Genomic DNA, 26,943 nt, shown 5'->3' with positions numbered 1-26,943 from the left:
GCTTGAGGATACTCCAAAGATTTTCAATATGATTGATGCCACGGGGAGGATAATGGCCACATCATGAGTTTCTCTCCTTTTTTTTGTACATAGCAGCTAATGACTCAGAGGTATTTTTTACATTGTGAAGTTTACAGCATGAGATGATACATTGTCATGCATGAAGATGATTTTGCTACGGATGGCATGGTTCTTCTTTTTCTACATGGAAGAAATTGGTCAGAAACTCTATATACTTTGCTAAGGTCAGCTTCACACCTTCAGGGACCCTAAAGAGGCCTACTAGCGCTCTCCCCATGATTTCGGGCCAAAACATGACTCCTCTACCACCTTGCTGCTACCAACTTGCTGACATCGCAGCCTTGTGGTGACATGGTGGCCATCCACCAACCATCTACTACTTCATTCCTTCTGGACCATCCAGGGTTGCACAGCACTCATCAGACTGTTTTAAAATAGCCTTCATGTTTATCTGGGCCTACTGCAACCATTTCTGCTTGTGAGCATTGTTTAGGGGTGGCTGAATAGTAGGTTTATGTGTGGCGTCCTGCATCTTTACGGCCACAAAAGGGTTAAATATGTACTGTTTTGCATGTGTTTTGTGAGCAATGGGAGTTATGCTTTCTCTGCTAGAGACCACAACAAACACACACAATTTACCTCATTCCCTTACTTGTCTGGAGCTTAGAGCTTTGCAGACACACCCTAACTGGGAGGGGGAGGAGTTGAGAGTTGTTGTTTCAGTGAAGGAGAAAAAGAACTCTCTTGGGAGCCATGATGACATGTGGTTCAGCCAGGAGTAAAAGCTAAGAAGCATTAGGGAATCAGCCCCTAGGCCATCCATGTTTTCAGAGCAGGGTGGTAAGCTGAGAGACTGTGTGGGATTATACAACCAACAGCATAGTGTTTTCCCCGGGAAAACTGCAGTGAACTAGGATCAGTGAAGGATTGTGCAAAAAGGAACTTGAGCTGCTTCACACAGAACCCAAGATGCAAGTTGCCAAAGGGGAAATACACAGTGAGTAGTGCTATACTGGATGTTTCTAAACTCCAGGAAGCCTTGGTCCCTGAAGGAATTAGAATATCAGGAAGCATACACTGCGTCACAATAAAGCGAAGTATAACTCCCATTCTGCAGAACAGACTCTAACCTGGTGAGAGTTGTAATATCTCCTCTGAACTGCACCTGAACTACAGTAAATGATAAAGTGACTTTCCTTGTCTCCTGCCTTATTACTCCGTGCCCTCTACTTCCATCACAATCTCTAGGGGCCAGCCCTGGTTGGAGAGGGTTAAACATCTGCACTGCCATTGTGACGCCCTCACACCCAGGGCTGTGGGGTACTCAGTACCGGGCCCGATGAGCTTTAATGGGAGATGTCACGGCAGCTAGGACCCGGCCCGTGGCCCTGGGCGCCCATTGTAAAAGGAGAATGTTCAGTGTGCTTATGGTAGTGAAAGTTTATAAGTGATTCGTGACGCCACCTGTGGTATTCGGCAATAGAGATGTAAGCCGACGCTGCAGACAGATCCTCTGGGACAGATGGTGTGGTGCAGCAGTGATGTTATAGCCCTCCACAGGCAGGGCTGTAGTCCCAGGGCAGTGTAGGTGAAGTGACACTTAGATGGTGTAGTGTCAGGCGCGAGGGATGTAGCAGTGCTGGGCAGGTTGGCCCAGGAATAAGTGGAGGACACCAGGGCATGTAGTTCCAAAGCTTTATTCACAGTCTGTTGTACAAACAGGTGCCTGCTTCCGTGCCGTGTCCTCCGGGTTAGGGACTCGGTCAACCTCCAGGCCAGATGGAATACTCCTTTCCAACACTCCGCCAACATATGTGCCTTTTCTGAACGTCTCCTCTTATAGCGCCTTTGAGTGAAGTACTCCTAGTACTGAGTTACACTGGAGTTCCTCCTGTCAGTTGTTCCTATGAACTCTACTTGTACGGCAGACAGCTGTAGCCTGCTTGGGGGACTCCTTGCTACTAAGTCCCGGCTCACTATCCAGTTGCTGTTGTGCCCCCAAGACTTGTGTGGGAATAAAGCGGTCACTACTTCTATTCCTCCGGTATGTGCTGCAGGACCATTAGTATCCATACAGCCTCGGGGACCGGACCCCGGCCTTGCGCTTAGAACTTGAAAAGGGTTCTCCTCTAACCCTGGTCCTTGTTCTCTTATTCTCCTCACGTTTCGTGCTAATCCTTCTTCCCAATGGAGAATCAAGCTTCCTTTCTCTGTCTCTTTCTGTGCCAGCAGACCCAGATCACTGTGGCCTGCTGCAGCACTTCCTTCTTCCATCCCTCTCCCGGGGATATTCTCTGTCTCACACTCTGTCCTTCTACATCCTCACTCACTGACTGAGTGAAAGACTGACTGACTCAACTCTTCCCGCTCTTTTGTGCGAACTAAACTCCACCCACATCCCAGCATGTTTCATGTTCCAAGCAGGGAGCCACCAAGGGGTGCTATGCTACACTCCAAGCAGGGAGCCGCCGAAGGTGCTTTGCTACACTACTTTGTGGTGTGGGGTGCAGGTGTTGGAGTGTGGTCAGGTGTTTCCACCTTACCTGGATGGTGGGGCACCACACCTCAGGAGGAGGTGCAGTACCTCTGTGGCGACTGAGCCTCAGGGGCGCCACACCATCACCATCTACTCCCCCAGGGATCATCTGCAGTGCCGGCTATACTACAGTCGAACACTCCAACTGGCGTCACGAATCACTACATAAACTTTATCCCTAATCAATACTCCCCTTTTACATGACCGCTTGGCGCCACGCAGCGGGTCACCGCCACTGTGACACATCCCTTTAAGATGACCGGCCCGGTACCAAGTATCCCACAGCCCCTGGGGCGCGTCATATGCACAACTGCAAGCCTCTAGATGATCCTACAGTTTGTTTGACTCCAGAGGCACCAAAAGCTTCAAATATCTGTTTGCTGCTTTGTAATGGTATCTTAGCAGCTGCTCTCTTAATCCGATGAATTTGTCTGGAAGTAAAATTACGCTTTTATCTTCATGAATCCGTCTGTGCTCTGTATCAGCCACAAATTTATTCACAGTACGATGATCACACTTAAGCATTTGTGAAATATCTAATGTTTTCATACCTTGTCCAAGACATTGCACTATTTGATGCAGTAGAAATATCCTTCTTCTTTCCTATATATTGGCACAAACGTGTGGCCTGCTTAAAGAGGTTGCCCACTACTTTTTCATTGATGACCTATGTCTGATCAGCCAGGGTGCGACATCAAGCACCCCTGCCAATCAGTGTTATTGGTGACAGTGGCGGAGGCCATCGGCTGGATTTACTCACTTGCGGAGTTGGACATCTTCTGATAGTTGCTGCAGAGTACTGCACATCCGTGTCCTATTGATTTGAATAGGAGACGGTTGTGTAGTACTAAGCTTCGGACACTAACAGAAGACGGCCAGCTCCAAAAGTGAGTAAATTCAGTGAGTACTTCCAGCTGGCAGCGTCCACCGCTGACACTGATAACAGCTTATTGGTGGGAGGTGCCAGGTGTCGAACCCCAGCCGAATAGAAATTGATGACCTAAGGATAGGTCACCATTCATCAATCAAAAAGTAGTGGACAGCCTCTTTAATAATGTGGAACAACCTTCTTATGTAGTTTTCCGTTAATTGAGCTTACCTTGCAAATTAATCACAGGTGTTTGAGATTGATTTCAGTGACCCAAAGAGCCCTGAGACATAATAAAATCTATGAGTTTATTTGAAAAACAAAAAAATACATCTTTAAAACACTTGAATTTAATTTGCATAATAATTTGAAAATCTATGTAGTTGTCTTCCACAGAATAGACATTTAAATGTATGAGAGGTTTACTTAAAAGGAATTTGTGAGCTTAATTATGTAGGAAAAAAAACCCTGAATCCAACGATGTATCACTTAACTTACTGGGTACAGCAGTTGTGACATAATCAGAGTTTTTAGATGTAACATGCAGCAGAGCTGAAAAGCTAACCCCGGCCACACCACAACTCTCTATTTACATTGTCTATTGACAGTGAGCTGCTTATCACAGAAGAAGGCAGAGCGGGACAAGCAAGCTCGTAGTTGCTAGGCTAAGCATTAATAATGTCCTAGTGATAAAACCTTCTCTGTATGTAAACAGCAGCACAAATCCTATATGACATATCATTGAATTCAGTGTTTATACCTCTATGCTGTCCTTAGATTACATAGCAAAACCCTGCTGCAAGATTCCTTTTAATATAGTACATTGTCAAATAAACCAACTTTTTATTATTATGGTAAGAGTTATTCCTGTAGTAACAACTAACACCTTTTCATAAAGACATAACTCAGTAAAAACAAGTCATCACTCATTCACTAAATAGGTCATAAGAGATCGATGAGAGTCTAACTGCTCAGACCGCACTGAAGGGAAGAACTCCATTCAAAGTCTACGAAACTGATGAAGATCATGGGCAATAATATATATAAACAAATCGCCAATGTTATCGGGCAGCATGTAATTATTCTGTGCATTTACACCATCATACCATTCCTCTTCTGAACCTAGTAGGGGTTGCCCATGCACAATATGGCTGCATTAGAGCGCTAACAGTCAGGCAGAGTTAGCCAAGCACTGACCTCGGCTATCTTCATCAGATATATATTTATTTCCAACTAAATATCTATATAATTTTATTTTGAATTTGTTTTTTTTTCAGTATTCTTGTGCAAAATTTGCAAAATGTAATTGAAAAGCAGAATCATTCCAAATCTAGAAGAAAACGGAGATCGCTGCCAAAACATGATTATGAAGAATTCCATCCTCTGGAAGAGGTATTCTCTTTCCACAGACCACACGAAAGCTGAATGTATAAATGTCTATTAGGCCGGGGTCAGACTTGGAAGAAACTCGCACGAGTCTCGCGCCTGAAGGCCCGGCACTGCCACCGGCACTCGGGACCGGAGTGTGCGGCTGCATAGAAATACATGCAGCCGCACGCCCTTGTCCGAGTGCCGGAAGCAGTGCCAGGTGTTCATGTGCGAAACTCTTGCAAGTTTCTCGCAAGTCTGACCCTGGCCTTAGTGAGATATGGAAATAGTTAAGCATTCATTATAAGGTTGTGTTCACACGTTGCGTTATTTATGCATTTTTTTACACAATCAAAACCTGAACTCTTGGCAGTAAGAAACTTGCATCCAAAAAACAGGTTTTTCTTATTTTTTGCTGTTTTTGTCATAGTACATTTGTCTCTATTGCATGATGATAAAGTTTAATGCATATAAAAAAAAATCTGATTCCATTTCCTCTGGTCTTGATACAAAAAAACGCAGCAAAAACTGATTCCTGCGTTTGCAAAATTTCTTGAACCACCCATGGGTGAAAAATGCTTTAAAAAACACTGAAAAAACGCTGAAAGATGTGAAGTTCTGCATTTGGCAAAAACCAAAGTGTTTCTCAAAATACTCAGGACAAGAAACAAGCAGTGTGCATGAGATCTCTGAAATCTCATAGACTTTGCTGGCACTGTAAAACGCAGCTGAAAATTTGCACTAAAAAAGCATTGAAGAAATGGAACTTGTGAACATAGCCTAAGTGTCTGTCACATAAAACATACAGAAGCATATTCAGCCACATACTAAGGGCTCATACTCACTTGCGAGAGACTCGCACGATTCTCATTCGAGTCTCTAGCATGAAAACCTGGCACTGCTGCAGGCACTGGGACCGGAGCATGCGGCTACATGTATTTCTATGCAGCTGCACTCTCCGGTCCCACTGCCGGCAGCAGTGCCAGGTTTTCATGTGAGAGACTCGCAGGAGAATCATGTGAGTCTCTCACAAGTGAGCATGAGCCCTAACTGTCTAGATATTATTATTATTATTTATTGATATAGCGCCATTTATTCCATGGCGCTTTACATGTGAGGGGGGTATACATAAAAACAAGTACAATAATGTTGAACAATACAAGTCATAACTGGTACAGGAGGAGAGAGGACCCTGCCCGTGAAGGCTCACAATCTACAAGGGATGGGTGAAAATACAGAAGGCGAGGGTAGAGCTGGTCATGCAGCGGTTTGGTCGATCGGTGGTTACTGCAGGTTATAGGCTTGTCGGAAGAGGTGGGTCTTCAGGCTCTTTTTGAAGGTTTTGATGGTAGTTGAGAGTCTGATATGTTGTGGTAGAGAGTTCCAGAGTAGGGGTGATGCGCGAGAGAAATGTTGTATGCGATTGTGGGAAGAGGAGATAAGAGGGGAGTAGAGAAGGAGATCTTGTGAGGATCGGAGGTTGCGTGCAGGAAAGTACTGGGAGACAAGGTCACAGATGTATGGAGGAGACAGGTTGTGGATGGCTTTGTATGTCATGGTTAGGGTTTTGTACTGGAGTCTCGGGGCAATGGGGAGCCAGTGAAGGGATTGACAGAGGGGAGAAGCTGGGGAATAGCGGGGGGACAGGTGTATTAGTCGGGCAGCGGAGTTTAGAATAGATTGGAGGGGTGCGAGAGTGTTCGAGGCGAGGCCACTGAGCAGGAGGTTGCAGTAGTCAAGGCGAGAGATGATGAGGGCATGGACTAGGGTTTTTGCAGATTCTTGGTTGAGGAATGAACGGATTCGTGAAATATTTTTGAGTTGAAGTCGGCAGGAAGTGGAAAGGGCTTGGATATGTGGTTTGAAGGAGAGATCAGCATCAAGGATTACCCCGAGGCAGCGAGCTTGTGGGACTGGGGAGAGTGGGCAGCCATTTACTGTAATGGATAGGTTCGTTGGGGGGGTCACGTGAGATGGGGGAAAGATGATTAATTCTGTTTTGTCCATGTTAAGTTTAAGAAATCTGGTAGAGAAGAAGGATGAAATAGTGGACAGACATTGAGGGATTCTGGTTAGCAGGGAGGTGATATCTGGTCCAGAGATGTAGATCTGTGTGTCATCAGCATAGAGATGATACTGAAAGCCATGAGATTCTGTAAGCTGTCCCAGGCCAAAGGTGTAAATGGAGAAGAGCAGGGGTCCTAGGACTGAACCTTGTGGGACTCCGACAGATAGGGGGCGAGGTGAGGAGGTGGTGTGTGAGTGGGAGACGCTGAATGTCCGGTCTGTTAGGTATGATGAGATCCAGGACAAGGCCAAGTCTGTGATGCCAAGGGATGAGAGGGTCTGTAATAGTAGGGAATGGTCCACTATATCAAAGGCAGCTGACAGGTCCAGGAGGAGGAGGACAGAGTAGTGTCGCTTGCTCTTGGCGGTTAAGAGGTCATTGGTGACCTTAGTAAGGGCAGTTTCGGTGGAGTGGTGTGACCGGAAGCCAGATTGTAAGCGGTCGAAGAGGGAGCAAGAAGAGAGATGGGAGGACAGTTCAAGGTAGACGTGTTGTTCCAGTAGCTTGGAGGCATAGGGGAGAAGTGATATAGGGCTATAGCTAGATACAGAGGATGGGTCAAGAAAGGGCTTTTTGAGGATAGGTGTGATTGAGGCATGTTTAAAGCTTGAGGGGAAAACACCAGTTGTTAGTGATAGGTTGAAGAGATGGGTTAGGGTTGGGATGAAGACTGTGGTGAGGTTTGGGATGAAGTGGGAAGGGATCGGGTCAAGTGCACAAGTGGTGAGATGTGATCTTGAGAGTAGAGTGGAGAGTCGATCTTCTGTAATGGTGGAGAAGTTGGTTTTGGAGGTGGAGGGCTGGGAAGTCGGGAGGAGGGGCTCTGGGGGTTGTTGACCAAAACTGTCTCTGATGTTATCAATCTTCTGCTTGAAAAATGAGGCAAAGTCTTGAGTGGGGAGAGAGGAGGTGCTGGGGGACGGAGGAGAGAATTGAAGGTGTTGAATAACTGTTTAGGGTTGTGAGATAGGGCAGATATGAGCGATGAGAAGTAGGTTTGTTTAGCTGTGGCGAGTGTGGTCTTGAAAGTAGTGAGAGACTGTTTGAATGCGATGAAGTGCTCGTTGGAGTGGGATCTTTTCCATCTGCGCTCAGCAGCCCTGGAAGCTCGCCTCAGTTCTTTGGTCAGGCTGGTGTGCCAGGGCTGTCTGTTGATTTTGCGAGCTTTGGTATGTGTAAGTGGGGCAGCAGAATCCAAAGCTACAGCTATTGTGGTGTTATATAGAGCAGCAGCGTCATCCGCATTGTGTAAGGAACTTATATCTGTGAGAGGGAGTAGGGATTCAGAGAATGAGTGTAGGTCAAGGTGTTTAAGATTTCTGCGAGGGTGTGAAAGTTTGTGGGGTGGGGATTGTAGACATGGAGTGGAGAGGGAAGAGAATGTGAGAAGGTTGTGGTCAGAGAGAGGAAGAGGTGAGTTAGAGAGGTTAGATAGGGAGCAGAGGCGGGTGAAGATGAGGTCCAGTGTGTGGTCATCTTTGTGGGTGGCTGTAGAAGACCATTGAGTGAGGCCGAAGGAGGAAGTGAGAGATAGAAGTTTAGTGGAAGCTGAGAGGGAAGTGTCAATGGGGATGTTGAAGTCGCCCATGATGATAGTAGGGATGTCCGCGGAAAGGAAATGAAGTAGCCAGGTGGTGAAGTGGTCAAAGAAGCTGGGGGCCGGTAGATGACAACCAGTTGGAGGTTGGAGGGGGAGTAGATGAGCACAGAGTGCACCTCAAAGGAAGGGAGGGTAACAGAGGGTGGCAGTGGGATTGGGGTGAAGGAGCAGGTATCTGACAGGAGAAAACCAACTCCTCCGCCATGTTTGCTGGTGGGGCGGAGGGTGTGATAAAGGTGGAAGCCACCATATGAAAGTGCAGCAGGAGAGGCTGTGTCAGAAGGGGTGAGCCAGGTTTCGGTGATGGCGAGGAAGGAAAGTTTGGTAGTAACAAAAAGATCATGGATGTAGGAAAGCTTGTTGCAGACAGAGCGAGCGTTCCACAGAGCTCCTGTTAGTGGGACTGGGGAAGTGGGGGCTGGGTGAATGGGTATAAGGTTGGAGTGGTTATGGAAGGTTGTGATAGAGCATGGATGGGAGGTAGAAATGACTGTGGGAATGTGGTGAGGAGGACCAGGATTTGGAGAGATATCACCAGCAATGAGAAGGAGCAGAGAAAGTGTTAGCAGGTGGGAGCAGGAGAGGGCATGAGGGGGCTGTCTGTGTTTGGAGACAGAGGATTGTATGTTAAGGAACAGTTTTGAGGAGGAGGCGAGGTGGATGGGGAGGATGGAAGAAGAGATGAACAGTTCCTTACTAGGAGTAGGGATTAGGGGAATTAGCAGAAAGTGAAGGATTATTGGGGTGAAAGTGAAAACAAACAGAAACATTGTTTACAGTGACTATGTACAGTTACCTTCAGTTTCCTTCTGGTTCAATTCTGGTTTTAATTCTAAAATTTATCTTCACACTTCTAGAACACACTTATAGGAATCACACTGCAGACTGACATCTATGCAGACTTGAGCTATGCAATATATGTACAACTAAGTGCAGTCAGGTGTGAAGCAGAGAGGAGTGGTCTCTGCTCATCTTGGTCGCACCATTAAGAGTGGATAGCATTCCTAGTTAAACCAAATCTGTCAGCAGTTTTGACCAATAGAAGATGTGGCCACTGCCTTTCAGGGCTTATCTACAGCATTCTATAATGCTGTAGATAAGCCCCAGATCCGACCTGCAAGATAAGAAAAATAAGTTTTATTATACTCACCTGCTGGGCGATCCAGTCCGAGGGGTGTTGCTGGTCTTGATTCGGAGCCTCCCATCTTCTTGTGACACCGCCCTATTGCTTGATTTAGTGTTCCTCGGCATCGTGCTCCTGCGCATTCGTACATCTTTGCCCAGTTGAGGCAGAATAAAGTATTGCAGCACACAGGTGCTGGGTCTCTGACCTTTCCCAGCATCTGCACACTGCAGTATTTTGCTCTACCCTCAACAGGGCAGAGAAGTACACCTACACAGGAGCGCGATGCCGGGGAGATATGAATCAAGCAGGAGGGCGGCATCGCAAGAACACGGGAGGTGCCGTACATAGACCTGCGACACCCAACGGACCAGACCGCCACCTGGGTGAGTATAATAAAACTTATTTTTCTTATCTTGCAGGTCAGATCGGGGGGCTTATCTACAGCATTATAGAATGCTGTAGATAAGCCCTGAAAGGCAGTGGCCACATCTTATAGCGGTCAAACCTGGTGACAGGTTCGCTTTAAAATAAAGGATCCCTAATATTGTGCAGGAAAATTGAAAGAGTTTTCCCATCGTAAATAGGAGACCCACATTTATCAGACCTTTACAGTCTAAGCTGTGAGTTTCCCATATATCTCCAAGGTGGGAATACCCTTTTGCCCTTTTATAATGTGGACTGCTTTGATAAAACAACCTCGCTAGAGACCATTTGTTTACTATAAATTCGGATGTCGTCTCTAACAGATTTTTATAGTTTTTTTTATTGATTCTATTTTTGTGATGATGTTACAAAACTTTTTTTATTCTTTTAAATCGCTCTTATCTTATTTGCCCTTTTGCTTTCATTTGTTCCCGTATTTTCAGGAACCAGCTACTTTCTTTCATCATCTGCCCATCGTCTGCCGCAGGTGAATGCAGCTGGATCTCCTGTCATAATCATGACACATCACTATTGTGAACGCAGTTATAACATTCACAGCAGTTTCCTTACCGACCTAATGGACTGTAAATGTTGCCTGTTGTGCTCTCGTCTACTCAGCTTTGGTTAACCACATTGATCACAGAGGAGTACTGACGATAATTTTCTCGGTCTGCATTCACCTGCTGGTGATCACAATGTTATCTATAAATGCTTTATATATATCGATCTGGACCTAAAAGACACAAGTGAAATGAAATATTGTAGTCTCTGGTAATAATAAAAGGTAAAAACGATTTATTTCTAGGCTAAAGACCAGTCATCTCTTCAGACATGCCCTTTAAATACAAGGTGATTCAAAAAGCATGGTGCAAAATGATGGCCTCAGTATACATAACCAAGAGAATTTAACAAAATCCAACATAACAATGAACATGATACTTTTCCCTAACTGAAAAAAGGATGTTCATAAGGACATAATGGAAGGACAACTCCATAGAAACAATGTATAAACCTATATAGAAATAAGCAGTATAAACGCCCAAACAATTACTGGAGAAAGTCAATTTAATGGTAACAAAATGATTTGCTTTTTATTAATACAGGTGCAAAAAAATGCATATATTAAAAATACAATCATATGGTCAGCTACCAGGGATGACACAAAAAAAAAGGGGGAATGGGATCGCTGCACATAACTTGTAAATGCAATGGTACAAAACTTGAATTAAAAACCCCCAAAGCAATGCAAAATTCGTCATAATGCAATGTACTCCCACCCTTAACAATCCATTATTGTAACCAAAGTATAGTCCATGTTAAGGGGCCTCAGGGATCATGCAAAATCTTCCATTTAAAGCGTTGTGTGCAGGAAGGTATGGGGGAAAATTGAAAAAATGACCATGCTTACCCATGTGGAAAATGCATATGCAGCGTGTCCGATCCCCAAGCCCCGATTGTTTCAATGATGTGTTGTCTCGGGTCATTCAGATCCTTTGGTTGAGGAAGAGAAAGGTTATTACTATTATTTATTATTATAGCATCATTTATTCCATGGTTCTTTACATGAGTCCTTTATGTATCCCAAGATAAAAAAGTCTGAAATGTATGGTCAGGTCACCATTGGTGAATCAACGTCAGACGAATAATCGTTGAAACAGTGAAGTCCATATCTGAAGATATGCTGGCACATGTCTGGACTCCAATACCATATTTTGATTTATTTTATTCATTTATATAGCGCCACTAATTCCACAGTACTTTACAGACTTGGGGTTCACAATCTAAATTCCCTATCAGTATGTCTTTGGAGTGTGCGAGGAACTGTAGAACCCAGAGGAAACCCAAGCAAACATGAGGAGAACATACAAACTCCTTGCAGATGTTGTCCTGGGGAAATTTGACCTCAAGATCCTAGCACTGCAAAGCATCAGTTCTAACCACTGAGTCACCGTGATGTCCAGACTACCGTCTGCACATCTACCACATCAATGAAAATCATTTTGGGGTGTATAGATAAATCTTGGATAGTTTCTCTTCATATAAATATAATTGGATCATGTTCTCTCCCTTATGAATACTGAGGCAATGGTTTTACACCACCCTTTTGGAATCACGATGTACTTTTACTCCTTATGTAATAATTCCCCTGTTGCTTTCTAGTAAGTGTTTAATCTCACCCCAGTCCTGGATTCACTTTAAGGTCGGGGTCAGACTTGGGAGTGTGATGTGAGAAACTCGCATGAGTCTCTCGCATCAACACCCGGCACTGCAGCCAGCACTTGGACCGGAGTGTGCGGCTGCATAAAAATACATGGAGCCGCACGCTCCGGTCCGAGTGCCGGGTATTGATGCGAGAGACTCGTGCGAATATCTCACATCACAATTGCAAGTCTGACCCCAGCCTAATAGTGTATTACTTTTCCATGCTGCTGCTTCTGAACATGTGTTACATAGCAATAGAAGAGTAGGAATCCTTCATGTCTCTGTGTGAATGGGACACATCACAGCAGCTAATATCCCACACTAGCTCTGAGACAACTGAAAATAAGAGATGGCAAAAGAAGTAGTGTTATTCCTCATGTGCATACATGTGACAGCTTATTTTAAAAAGTTATTTGAAATGACAGGATCTATTTAATACGAATACTGGACTGTACTTTTAACAGCATTCAGATATAAATACTGGGTGTGTTCAGAAATTTTATTAAAGGTTCATTCTACATGTAAAATGTGCAGCAATATTTTCATGATTGCTCTGAAATGTTATGAAATCTCTTTGCTTGCAGATTGTAAAGTGGATGCATCACATGAATCAAACTCATTCTAACCTTGTTCACATGTTTTCCTTGGGAAAATCCTATGAGGGGAGACCACTCTATGTGCTTAAGGTAAAAGGACTGACATCATTTAAAAACCAAACATTGCCTTCCTTCTGATAATGATCCTACAATACATTTCCTAGTTTTATGTTTCACTACAAATACTTATAAAATTCTCCTTCAGAAAATATATGCAGATTTTTATTTTGTGCAATCTGGTGGTATAGCATACTGCAATGTATAGTAGTATTTAGTGATGGGCGAGCGTGCTTGGTACTCAATCGAGCATCCTGGTGCTCAAGACGCTCTGTTCTCCTTCGAGTATCTAGATACCTCAGGAGCCATGCTCGATTCCCCGGCCAGCATGTTTGGCACCTGATTTTCAGCCACTAAACATGCGTGGATTGCCTGCCAATCACGGTAATGGCGTAGCCTTGTTGGCTACTGGCATTACTGTGATTGGACAACCACAAAGCATCATCGGGTCTGTATAAGACACGATGACGTCATCTGATGCGCATTGTACCTGGAAATAGTGTAGGGAGAGTTGCTGCTGCAGAAGGGACAGTGTGTTATATAGAATTCCATTATCTGCTGATGCAATAATACTGCTCTTAGCTGGAATTAGGGTAGAATTAGCTGTTTTTTCTAATATCTAATCTGTGTCTCCTCCCATTCAGTTTCATCCCATTGCTTCTAGTCTTTCCGTGTGCAAATGAGAATAAAGTTGATCCTTCTACAATGTGACAGCCCTTGAGATATTTGTAGACAGCTATTAAGTCTCCTCTCAGTCTTCTCTTTTGCAAACTAAACAATCCCAAATCCTGCAACCTTTCCTCATAAGACAGGGTTTGCAGACCGGTCACCATTCTGGTCGCTCTTTTCTGAGCTTGCTCCAGTTTGTTGATGTCTTTTTTAAAATCTGGTGCTCAAAACTGGACACAATATTCTAGATGAGGTCTGACCAAAGAGGAGTAGAGGGAAATAATGACTTCACGTGATCTAGACTGTATGCTTCTGTTAATACATCCTAGAATTGCATTTGCCTTTTTTGCTGCTGCATCACACTGTTGACTCATATTCCGTCTGTGATCTATTAGTATACCCAAGTCTTTTTCACATGTACTGTTGCTTAGCCCTATTCCTCCCATTCTGTATATGCTTTTTTCATTTTTATTGCCCAGATGTAGTACTTTGCATTTTTCCCTGTTAAAAACCATTCTGTTAGTTGCTGCCCACTTCTCCAGTTTATTTATATCTTTTTGAATCCTCTCTCTCTCTTCTCTAGTATTAGCTATCCCTCCTAGCTTTGTGTCATCAGCAAACTTAATCAGTTTACCCTCAATTCCTTCATCTAAATCGTTGATAAAGATGTTGAACAATACAAGGCCCAGGACAGAGCCCTGTGGTACCCCACTTGAGACATTCTTCCAACTGGATGTGCAGCCATTTACGACCACTCTTTGGGTCTGATCACTAAGCCAGTTATGAATCCACCTAACAGTTGCCTTGTCCATTCCATACTTAGTAATTTTTTCAATAAGGATTGTATGAGATACTTTGTCAAATGCTTTGCTGAAGTCAAGATATACTATATCTACAGCATTTCCTTGATCCACTGAATCAGTGATTCCGTCATAGAAGGAAATTAAGTTAGTCTGACATGACTTATTAGTTACAAACCCATGCTGACTCTGTTTAATCACTTCATTCTTATCCAGGTACTGACATACATGTTGTTTAATAATTTGTTCAAAGATCTTTCCTGGTATAGAAGTCAGACTCACCGGCCTATAGTTGCCTGGGTCCACCTTCTTCCCCTTTTTGAAGATAGGAACAACATTTGCTCTTCTCCAGTCTTCTGGGACTTCTCCTGTTCTCCAAGAATTTTCAAAGATTATGGAGAGGGGTTCAAAAATTTCTTCTGCTATCTCCTTCAGTACTCTGGGGTGTAATTCATCTGGACCCGGAGACTTGAATTCATTTAGGTTAGCTAAGTGTTTCCTCACTATCTTTCTGTTTATAGATATCCTGGATTCTTCTATTCCCTTAATAGGACAGTGAAGAACAGATGATGTTACATTTCCTTTCTGAGAGAAAACAGATGCAAAATAGGAATTTAAAAGTTCGGCCTTCTCAACATCCTGTCTTACCATTTCATCATTTTCATCCTGTAAAAATCCTATTGCATCTTTGACTTTTCTTTTACTTTTGACATATCCCCAAAATCCTTTATTATTGCTTTTGACATCTCTTGCAAGCCTCAATTCATTGTCAGCTTTAGTAATCTGATTTGTGCCCTGCAGGTTCTGCAGACAACATTATATTCTTCTTTAGATATGCCTCCCTCTTTCCATTTTATAAACATTTTTTTCTTCCTTTTTAGCATGTGCTTAAGTTCTGTGTTCATCCATCCAGGTTTCCTTAAACGCTTCCTATTCTTCCCTCTTTTCGGAATTGTTAGCATTTGTGCTTTGAGAATTTCATTTTTCAAGATTTCCCATCCTTCCTGGACATTTTTGTCTTTAAGGATATCCAGCCATTGGATCCCTCCAATTCTATTTCTGAATCCCTTAAAATCTGCCTTTCTGAAATCTAACCTTGACGTGAGTCTTCACAGGTCTTCCTCCTCTAGTTATCCAAAATTCTAAAATAGCATGGTCGCTACCTCCTAGGGTCCCAGCCACTTTTACCTCCTCAACCATTTCCTCCCTGTTTGTAAGGATTAGATCCAAAGTAGCAGTTCCCCTTGTTTTCTCCCCTACCTTTTGGAAGATAAAGTTGTCAGCAAGAGAGGATAAGAATTTCCTTGACCTGTTAGTTTTGCCTGAGAGAGATTCCCAACAAACGTCTGGATAGTTGAAATCTCCCATGACAACTATGTCATATTTTTTGGAGAACTTGGCCATTTGATGCATAAAGAGTTCATCCATATCTTCAGCTTGCACAGGCGGCCTGTTGTAAATGCTTACAATGGTGTCCTTTCCATTGTTCTGTCCTTGTATTCTTACCCAAACAGTTTCCACAGAACTCCCAGTCTCTGAAGTTTCAATCTCTGTGCAGATATACTCATTTCTAACATACAATGCGTCACCTCCTCCTCGTTTATCAAGTCTGTTTCTTGCAAATAAGTTGTATCCTTCTAGACTTGTATTCCAATCATGTGTATCATCCCACCAAGTTTCAGTGATTCCAATGACATCATATTTCTTTTCCTGTGTTAGTAGTTCCATTTCTCCTTGTTTGTTACTCATGCTTTGTGCATTAGTATAGAAACATTTTAGTTTGTGATTGGTTTCTCTTTCTCCAATATTTTTATTAATTAGATTCTTTTGTCTTTGTTCTTCCTTTCCACTTCTAATAGCAGAGTTCTCAATAGCATTTGTCAGGTGTATGGCTTTTTCTGGTCTTTTGCTTCCCTTCCCACGTTGTTCTAGTTTAAAGCTCTCCATACAAGTGTAGCAAGGCGACTTCCAAATACATGTTTTCCAGTGTTCGTAAGGTGCACCCCATCTCTCGCAAGTAGTCCTTCGTAAAGGTAATTCACTCCGTGATCCATAAATCCAAATCGTTGCTGACGGCACCATCGTCGTAGCCAGTTGTTCACCTGCAGAATCTTATTCCACCTCCTTGTTCCATGGCCATCCACTGGGAGGATGGAAGAGAAGACCACCTGCGCTCCCAGTTCTTTCACTTTCTTGCCTAAGTCTTCAAAGTCCCTGCAGATGGTTTCCAGGTCATTTCTTGCGGTGTCATTTGTCCCCACATGTAGTAGCAGGAATGGGTAGTCATCTGTAGGTCTGAAGAGTCCTGATATCCTGTCAGACACATCTTTAATTTTTGCACCTGGAAGACAGCACATTTCTCTTGAAGTTATATCCGGTCTGCAGATAGCAGCCTCTGTTCCTCTCAACAGGGAATCCCCCATGACCACCACTCTCCGTTTCTTCTTCACAACATTTTTCTTTCTCCATCCAGGAGGACTCTGAAGGCGTACAAGGTTGCTGTTTGTGGACAAAGTCTTATCCTGATGTATTTCTTCATCATTTTCCTGCGTGAGAGCCTGGTACTGGTTCCTGAGAAGTATGGGTGCTGACTGCCTCCTGATCCTCCTGCTTCTCTGAGTCACATGTCTCCATTCCTCTGTTTCTTCTGGTGCACTTCGATTTTCTTCTCTTTCTGTAACATGAAGAGATAATTCTGCTCTGTCTAAGAACTCTTCACCTTCCTTAATGAACTTCAGCGTAGCTAACCTCTCTTCGAGATTTTGCAACTTTTCCTCCAACAGGGACACAAGCTTGCATTTGTGGCATATGAAGTTTGGCTTTTCCACTGGTAAGTCTGTGAACATGTAGCAAGAAGTGCAGCTCACCAAATGGCTCCAGGCCTCTTCCATATTGAGATTTCTTAAAAACGATGAAAGATGAGCCAAAATTTGCGCGCCTATCGGCACGCGGTTTTCCGATTTCCTCTTTTCAGCTGCAACAGCCAAAACCCAGTGATCGTTGAGCTCGCGGAGACTCTTCACTTATCCCAGAAGGCACTGGGAATATGCAAATGATCTCCTCAAGACTCTTCCCCTGGTTTTCCGATTTCCTCTTTTCAGCTGCAATGGCCAAAACCCAGTGATCGTTGAGCTCGCGGAGACTCTTCACTTATCCCAGAAGGCACTGGGAAACGCACACCAGGTGCATCAGAGGCAGGGGAACACTTTTAAAGGTCTAGGACATTTTCATTATCCCCTCCCATTGTCCATGCCTGGATTTTTGCGGTATTCTAACAAGGAGGGTAAAGTTTTAGAAGATGGTGTTCCTGGGGTACCTGGCCGACCGTACCAGCAAGCATGCTCTGTGATTCCTCTGTGCTGTACAACTATTGGGTGTCCACTCCTTTCAAATGGAAAAAAAACATTTTCTGAGGCCCTCCTCTACATCTCTTCCAGAGTGTATAGCAGTGCCTCCTTCTACTAATTTTTGGCATCCCTTGCACATAGTGCATCGGCTTTAACAGTCGAGGACTCCCACTCCTTCTAAATGTTAAAAAAGGTTTTCGGAGGCCTTCTTCTGTGTCTCTTCCAGGGTTTGTGACAGTGCCTTCTTCTATTTTTTGGCATCCCTTGCACAAAGTGCATACACTTTACCAGACCAGTCTAAGATTCCCACACTTTCCAAATGTTAAAAAAGGTTTTCTGATTCCCTCCTTTATGTCTCCTCAAGAGTGTATCGCATTGCCTCCTTCTAATTTTTAGCATCCCTAGCACATAGTGCATATGCTTTCAGAGTCTAGGAGTCCCACTCCATTAACAATGGGGAAAAATGTTTTCTGAGGCCCACCTCTGCATGTTTTCCAGGGTGTATTGGATTGCCTCCTAATTTCTGAAAGCCCTAGCACATGGTGCATATGCTTTAGCAGTCTAGGAGGCCCACTCCTTTAATAATGGGGAAAAATGTTTAATGAAGCCAGGCTCTACAAGTCTTCCAGGGTGTATTGGAGTCCCTCCTTCAAATGTTTGGCAGTCCTTACATTTAGTTCATAGGTTTTATGAGTCTAGGAGTCCTACTACCTAACAATTTTAACAGAATGTCTATGAGACCCTCCGTCATATCTAATACAGGTTGTATTGGAGTTCATCTTCCTAATTTTTGGCAGTTCTTGCATTGTTTACATAGGCTTCAGAGTCCCTACTTCATAAATTAACAGGATGTGTCTGACTATATCAAACACACCAAGTGGGTAAAAATGTTTTCTGAACCCCTCCTCTGCATGTATTTCAGGATTGGAGTGTCTCCTTCTAAATTTTGGCAGCCCTAGCCCATAGTGCATATGCTTTAGCAGTTTAGGAGTCCCACTCCTTTAGTAATGGCATATTACTCTGACAACATTGTTCCCAGCAGTGACCTGGCAGTCAGATACACATCCAGGTATCTTCCCCATGCTGTACCAATTCCATTTCAGTGCTGTTTCCATCTATTTCAGCGATTTTCCTGCCCCCCCCCCAGATATTCTGGGAGGGTCCGCTGGAAAAATGCTTATGTTTCTCATTGACTTACGAGTAAAGGGCACCATTTCATTTTAAGTGCTCACCCAGCAATAGTAGCTGGCCGTGCTTACCCTGAATGGGCATGACTGTGAAGGAGAGAATAGCTAATGAAATCAATCATTAAACCTTATATAATCAGTTCAGATATGTTGTGACAAAGATGGCATCTGTGAAAGTTAAGACACACTGAAATACATCAAGAGACCATATATGGAAGTGCATAAACCTATCATAGACTGACTCTGACTGCTCAGAAGATTGTGTGACACCCTTTCCCTGTTTGTTATACCATTTTTTGTCCTGAGAATAAAGTTCAGTTGTGTCAAGCCTTTAGTGGAAAAGGAGTGTACATCTAACTCTGTGTTCGGTGTGTCTCGTTTAAGCTAGCAATCAGCTATTTATTAGGTCAGGAACAGGCAATCTCTAAGATCTCACAAGATCACCCTAACATGACAATGTGGCTACCTCGTCTTCACTAGAGCCTCTGATGGTGAGAATAGGGCAGTCCCAGGACCTACAGCAGCTGACCAATGGGTCAGGGCAGTGATACTAGGTACAGAAGGCACAGGCAGAGACATAGTGAGACAGTTCGAGGTCAGGACAGGCAGCACATGATTAGAAAACAAAGCCGGTGTCAGTAGTGGAGAGGTCAGATGAATCGAGGAAACTAGCTGAGTTGGTAATATGAGAGACAACATTATTATACACCAAACAGTACACTAGGAGTGTGAAGACGAATTGCACTAGGAACTTAAGTTCAGGCACGGTGAGGAGGGCAGGCCTGGCTAATGTATCCCCTGCTGACAGGGGATAGGCCAAGAAAGTTAAACTCTGCAGGACACACAGGGGTTCAATTCCTGCAGAATCTGGACAAACCTCCTTATAGCCAGGTGGAGATTCTCAGCAAGAAGTGAGTGCAGCAATGCTGGGAATGCTGCAAGAGCTAGTTCAGCACGATGGCCTGAGACTGAGAGAAGGAGAGCGGTGAGCGTGGCAAGTAGAACAGCGGCTGAAAAAGCGGCATGACCTTACTTTACCTTTACTTCGCAGTCCAACTCATCTCAAATAGTGTTGAGCGATACCGTCCGATACTTAAAAGTATCGTATCGGATGGTATCGGCCGATCTAAAAAAAATATCGGGTATCGCCGATTCCGATACCGGAAGTCCCATTCAAGTCTATGGGACTTCCGGTATCGGAATAAGAAAAACCCTATTTTTGCCTTGTACAGCCTCTCTGGGGTCTGTACGGGCCTTTCGGGGGGCTGTGCCGGCCTGCCGGGGGGTCTGTGCAGGCTCCGGTGGTCTGTGCCGGCCTGCCGGGTGGTCTGTGCCGGCCTGCCGGTGGTCTGTGCCGGCCTGCCGGGGGGCTGTGCCGGCCTGCCGGTGGTCTGTGCAGGCTCCGGTGGTCTGTGCCGGCCTGCCGGGTGGTCTGTGCCGGCCTGCCGGTGGTCTGTGCAGGCCTGCCGGGGGGCTGTGCCGGCTCCGGGGGTCTGTGCCGGCCTGCCGGGTGGGCTGTGCCGGCCTGCCGGGGGGCTGTGCAGGCTCTGGTGGTCTGTGCTGGCCTGCCGGGGGGCTGTGCCGGCCTGCCGGTGGGCTGTGCAGGCTCTGGGGGGCTGTGCAGGCATCGTCCGATGGGACTACAAGTCCCATCGGGCGATGCCTGCTACCATGACAGTGATTGACACATTAGCCAATGATGGGACAGTAGTAGTCCCATCATCCGGCTAATTGTTGAATGTAAAAAAAAAAAAAAAAATTTACATGCTACATACATACAACATGCATACTACATATATACTACATGTAACATGCATACTACATACATGCTACATACTACATGCATGCTACATACTACATACATACTACATACATAATACATACATACTACATGCATGCAACATACATACAACATATATACTACATGCAAGCAACATGGATACTACATATATACTACATGTAACATACTACATATATACTACATGCTACATACATGCAACATACATACTACATACATAATACATATATACTACATGCATGCAACATACATACAACATATATACTACATGCATGCAACATGCATACTACATATATACTATATATACTACATGTAACATACATACTACATATATACTACATGCTACATACATGCAACATACATACTACATACATAATACATATATACTACATGCATGCAACATACATACAACATATATACTACATGCATGCAACATGCATACTACATATACACTATATATACTACATGTAACATACATACTACATATATACTACATGCTACATACATGCTACATACTACATACATGCTACATACATACTACATGCATGCAACATACATGCAACATATATACTACATGCATACTACATATATACTATATATACTACATGCAACATACATACTACATATATGCTACATACATGCAACATACATACTACATACATGCTACATACATACTACATACATAATACATATATACTACATGCATGCAACATACATACAACATATATACTACATGCATGCAACATGCATACTACATATATACTATATATACTACATGTAACATACATACTACATATATACTACATGCTACATACATGCAACATACATACTACATACATGCTACATACATACTACATACATAATACATATATACTACATGCATGCAACATACATACAACATATATACTACATGCATGCAACATGCATACTACATATATACTATATATACTACATGTAACATACATACTACATATATACTACATGCTACATACATGCAACATACACACTACATGCTACATGCAACATACATACTACATACATGCTACATACATACACACTACATGCTACATACATACTACATACATGCTACATACTACATACATGCTACATACATACTACATATATACCACATGCATGCAACATGCATACTACATATATACTGCATATACACTACATGCATGCAACATACATACAGTGGGGCAAAAAAGTATTTAGTCAGTCAGCAATAGGGCAAGTTCCACCACTTAAAAAGATGAGAGGCGTCTGTAATTTACATCATAGGTAGACCTCAACTATGGGAGACAAACTGAGAAAAAAAAATCCAGAAAATCACATTGTCTGTTTTTTTTCATTTTATTTGCATATTATGGTGGAAAATAAGTATTTGGTCAGAAACAAAATTTTATCTCAATACTTTGTGATATATCCTTTGTTGGCAATGACAGAGGTCAAAAGTTTTTTGTCTTCACAAGGTTGCCACACACTGTTGTTGGTATGTTGGCCCATTCCTCCATGCAGATCTCCTCTAGAGCAGTGATGTTTTTGGCTTTTCGCTTGGCAACACGGACTTTCAACTCCCTCCAAAGGTTCTCTATAGGGTTGAGATCTGGAGACTGGCTAGGCCACTCCAGGACCTTGAAATGCTTCTTACGAAGCCACTCCTTCGTTGCCCTGGCGGTGTGCTTTGGATCATTGTCATGTTGAAAGACCCAGCCACGTTTCATCTGCAATGCCCTTGCTGATGGAAGGAGGTTTGCACTCAAAATCTCACGATACATGGCCCCATTCATTCTTTCATGTACCCGGATCAGTCGTCCTGGCCCCTTTGCAGAGAAACAGCCCCAAAGCATGATGTTTCCACCACCATGCTTTACAGTAGGTATGGTGTTTGATGGATGCAACTCAGTATTCTTTTTCCTCCAAACACGACAAGTTGTGTTTCTACCTAACAGTTCCAGTTTGGTTTCATCAGACCATAGGACATTCTCCCAAAACTCCTCTGGATCATCCAAATGCTCTCTAGCAAACTTCAGATGGGCCCGGACATGTACAGGCTTAAGCAGTGGGACACGTCTGGCACTGCAGGATCTGAGTCCATGGTGGCGTAGTGTGTTATTTATGGTAGGCCTTGTTACATTGGTCCCAGCTCTCTGCAGTTCATTCACTAGGTCCCCCCGCGTGGTTCTGGGATTTTTGCTCACCGTTCTTGTGATCATTCTGACCCCACGGGGTGGGATTTTGCGTGGAGCACCAGATCGAGGGAGATTATCAGTGGTCTTGTATGTCTTCCATTTTCTAATTATTGCTCCCACAGTTGATTTCTTCACTCCAAGCTGGTTGGCTATTGCAGATTCAGTCTTCCCAGCCTGGTGCAGGGCTACAATTTTGTTTCTGGTGTCCTTTGACAGCTCTTTGGTCTTCACCATAGTGGAGTTTGGAGTCAGACTGTTTGAGGGTGTGCACAGGTGTCTTTTTATACTGATAACAAGTTTAAACAGGTGCCATTACTACAGGTAATGAGTGGAGGAAAGAGGAGACTCTTAAAGAAGAAGTTACAGGTCTGTGAGAGCCAGAAATCTTGATTGCTTGTTTCTGACCAAATACTTATTTTCCACCATAATATGCAAATAAAATGAAAAAAAAACAGACAATGTGATTTTCTGGATTTTTTTTTCTCAGTTTGTCTCCCATAGTTGAGGTCTACCTATGATGTAAATTACAGACGCCTCTCATCTTTTTAAGTGGTGGAACTTGCACTATTGCTGACTGACTAAATACTTTTTTGCCCCACTGTATATACTACATACAATACATACATATAGACATACAGTACATATAACATAGAGTACATACTCACCGTCACTTGTCACTTTGATCCCCGAAGCCATTGTCCCCTTGAGGAATAAATATCAAAATAAAAAAACCCCAATATACTTACCCCGATCCGCAGAAGTCCACGAGGGTCCCACGTCCATCTTGCGTGGAGAACAGCAGCATCAGCTGATGCTACCGTTCTCTACCAGCTCCAGGAATACAATGACGGAAGGTAGGTATCCTTCCGCACTGTATTCCTCCACCACTGTCAAAGAAAAGTCCCTAGTGGGAATTTCCCACGCAGCAATGGCATAAAGTGAGACTAGGGACTTTTTTTTTTTTTTAAAGTGGTGGAGGAATACAGTGCGGAAGGATACCTACCTTCCGTCATTGTATTCCTGGAGCTGGTAGAGAACGGTAGCATCAGCTGATGCTGTTGTTCTCCACGCAAGATGGACGTGGGACCCTCGTGGACTTCTGCGGATCGGGGTAAGGATATTGGTGTTTTTTTATTTTGATATTTATTCTTCAAGGGGACAATGGCTTCGGGGATCAAAGTGACAAGTGACGGTGAGTATGTACTCTATGTTATATGTACTGTATGTCTATATGTATGTATTGTATGTAGTATATATGTATGTTGCATGCATGTAGTATATATGTAGTATGCATGTTGCATGCATGTGGTATATATGTAGTATGTATGTAGCATGTATGTAGTATGTAGCATGTATGTAGTATGTATGTTGCATGTATGTAGCATGTAGTGTGTATGTATGTAGCATGTATGTAGTATGTATGTTGCATGTATGTAGCATGTAGTGTGTAAGTTGCATGTATGTAGCATGTTGTATATATGTAGTATGTATGTTACATGTAGGATATATAGTATATATGTAGTATGCATGTTGCATGCATGTAGTATATATGTTGTATGTATGTTGCATGCATGTCGTATATATGTATTATGTATGTAGTATGTATGTAGCATGTATGTAGTATGTATGTTGCATGTATGTAGCATGTAGTATATATGTAGTATGTATGTTACATGTAGTATATATAGTATATATGTAGTATGCATGTAGTATATATGTTGTATGTATGTTGCATGCATGTAGTATGTATGTAGTATGTAGCATGTAGTATATATGTAGTATGTATGTTACATGTAGTATATATGTTGTATGTATGTTGCATGCATGTAGTATATATGTATTATGTATGTAGTATGTATGTAGCATGTATGTAGTATGTAGCATGTATGTAGCATGCATGTAGTATGCATGTTGCATGTACTATGTATGTTACATGTATTATATATGTAGTATGCATGTGGTATATATGTAGTATGTATGTAGCATGTATGTAGTATGTAGCATGTATGTAGTATGTATGTAGCATGTAGTGTGTATGTATGTAGCATGTATGTAGTATGTATGTTGCATGTATGTAGCATGTAGTGTGTATGTTGCATGTATGTAGCATGTAGTATATATGTAGTATGTATGTTACATGTAGTATATATAGTATATATGTAGTATGCATGTTGCATGCATGTAGTATATATGTTGTATGTATGTTGCATGCATGTAGTATATATGTATTATGTATGTAGTATGTATGTAGCATGTATGTAGTATGTATGTTGCATGTATGTAGCATGTAGTATATATGTAGTATGTATGTTACATGTAGTATATATAGTATATATGTAGTATGCATGTTGCATGCATGTAGTATATATGTTGTATGTATGTTGCATGCATGTAGTATATATGTAGTATGTATGTAGCATGTATGTAGTATGTATGTTGCATGTATGTAGCATGTAGTATATATGTAGTATGTATGTTACATGTAGTATATATAGTATATATGTAGTATGCATGTTGCATGCATGTAGTATATATGTTGTATGTATGTTGCATGCATGTAGTATATATGTATTATGTAAGTAGTATGTATGTAGCATGTATGTAGTATGTATGTTGCATGTATGTAGCAAGTAGTATATATGTAGTATGTATGTTACATGTAGTATATATAGTATATATGTAGTATGCATGTAGTATATATGTTGTATGTATGTTGCATGCATGTAGTATGTATGTAGCATGTATGTAGTATGTAGCATGTATGTAGCATGTAGTATATATGTAGTATGTATTTTACATGTAGTATATATAGTATATATGTAGTATGCATGTTGCATGCATGTAGTATATATGTTGTATGTTGCATGCATGTAGTATATATGTATTATGTATGTTGTATGTATGTAGTATGTATGTAGTATGTATGTTGCATGTATGTAGCATGTAGTATATATGTAGTATGTAACATACATACTACATATATACTACATGCTACATACATGCAACATACATACTACATACATGCTACATACATACTACATACATACTACATACATAATACATATATACTACATGCATGCAACATTCATACAACATATATACTACATGCATGCAACATGCATACTACATATATACTATATATACTATGCATGCAACATGCATACTACATATATACTATATATACTACATGTAACCTACATACTACATATATACTACATGCTACATACATGCTACATACTACATACATGCTACATACATACTACATACATGCAACATACATACAACATATATACTACATGCATACTACATATACACTATATATACTACATGTAACATACATACTTCATATATACTACATGCTACATACATGCAACATACATACTACATACATACTAATTTATACTACATGCATGCAACATACATACAACATATATACTACATGCATGCAACATGCATACTACATATATACTACATGCTACATACATGCAACATACATACTACATACATGCTACATACATACTACATACATAATACATATATACTACATGCATGCAACATACATACAACATATATACTACATGCATGCAACATGCATACTACATAAATACTATATATACTACATGTAACATACATACTACATATATACTACATGCTACATACATGTAACATACACACTACATGCTACATACATGCAACATACATACTACATACATGCTACATACATACACACTACATGCTACATACATACTACATACATGCTACATACATACTACATATATATCACATGCATGCAACATGCATACTACATATATACTGCATATACACTACATGCATGCAACATACATATATACTACATACAATACATACATATAGACATACAGTACATATAACATAGAGTACATACTCACCGTCACTTGTCACTTTGATCCCCGAAGCCATTGTCCCCTTGAGGAATAAATATCAAAATAAAAAAACACCAATATACTTACCCCGATCCGCAGAAGTCCACGAGGGTCCCACGTCCATCTTGCATGGAGAACAGCAGCATCAGCTGATGCTACCGTTCTCTACCAGCTCCAGGAATA

The 26,943-nt window shown here is 42.3% G+C and overlaps 1 protein-coding gene and 1 long non-coding RNA gene across 2 annotated transcripts in view; one reads left to right on the top strand and one right to left on the bottom strand.

Moving 5' to 3' along the window:
- The window catches only part of CPA6 (carboxypeptidase A6), a 186,243-nt gene that overhangs the window by 118,990 nt on the left and 40,310 nt on the right, over positions 1-26,943 (top strand). Inside the window, exons 4-5 of the mRNA XM_073583855.1 lie at positions 4,703-4,817; positions 12,797-12,898. Coding sequence (XP_073439956.1) covers positions 4,703-4,817; positions 12,797-12,898 — 217 coding nt within the window. The remainder of the gene's footprint in view (positions 1-4,702; positions 4,818-12,796; positions 12,899-26,943) is intronic.
- The window catches only part of LOC141096937 (uncharacterized), a 51,058-nt gene that overhangs the window by 14,922 nt on the left and 9,193 nt on the right, over positions 1-26,943 (bottom strand). The window contains exons 2-3 of the long non-coding RNA XR_012233816.1: positions 11,419-11,501; positions 10,585-10,743 (exon numbers count right to left, since the gene is read on the bottom strand). This is a non-coding gene — a long non-coding RNA (uncharacterized lncRNA). The remainder of the gene's footprint in view (positions 1-10,584; positions 10,744-11,418; positions 11,502-26,943) is intronic.

Source organism: Dendrobates tinctorius, unplaced genomic scaffold (assembly GCF_039654945.1).
Source record: "Dendrobates tinctorius isolate UK_male_01 unplaced genomic scaffold, ASM3965494v1 ptg000082l, whole genome shotgun sequence".
Taxonomy (NCBI): Eukaryota; Metazoa; Chordata; class Amphibia; order Anura; family Dendrobatidae; genus Dendrobates; species Dendrobates tinctorius.
Note: the sequence above shows the minus strand (reverse complement) of the source record. Positions and strands in the feature narration are given on the sequence as shown.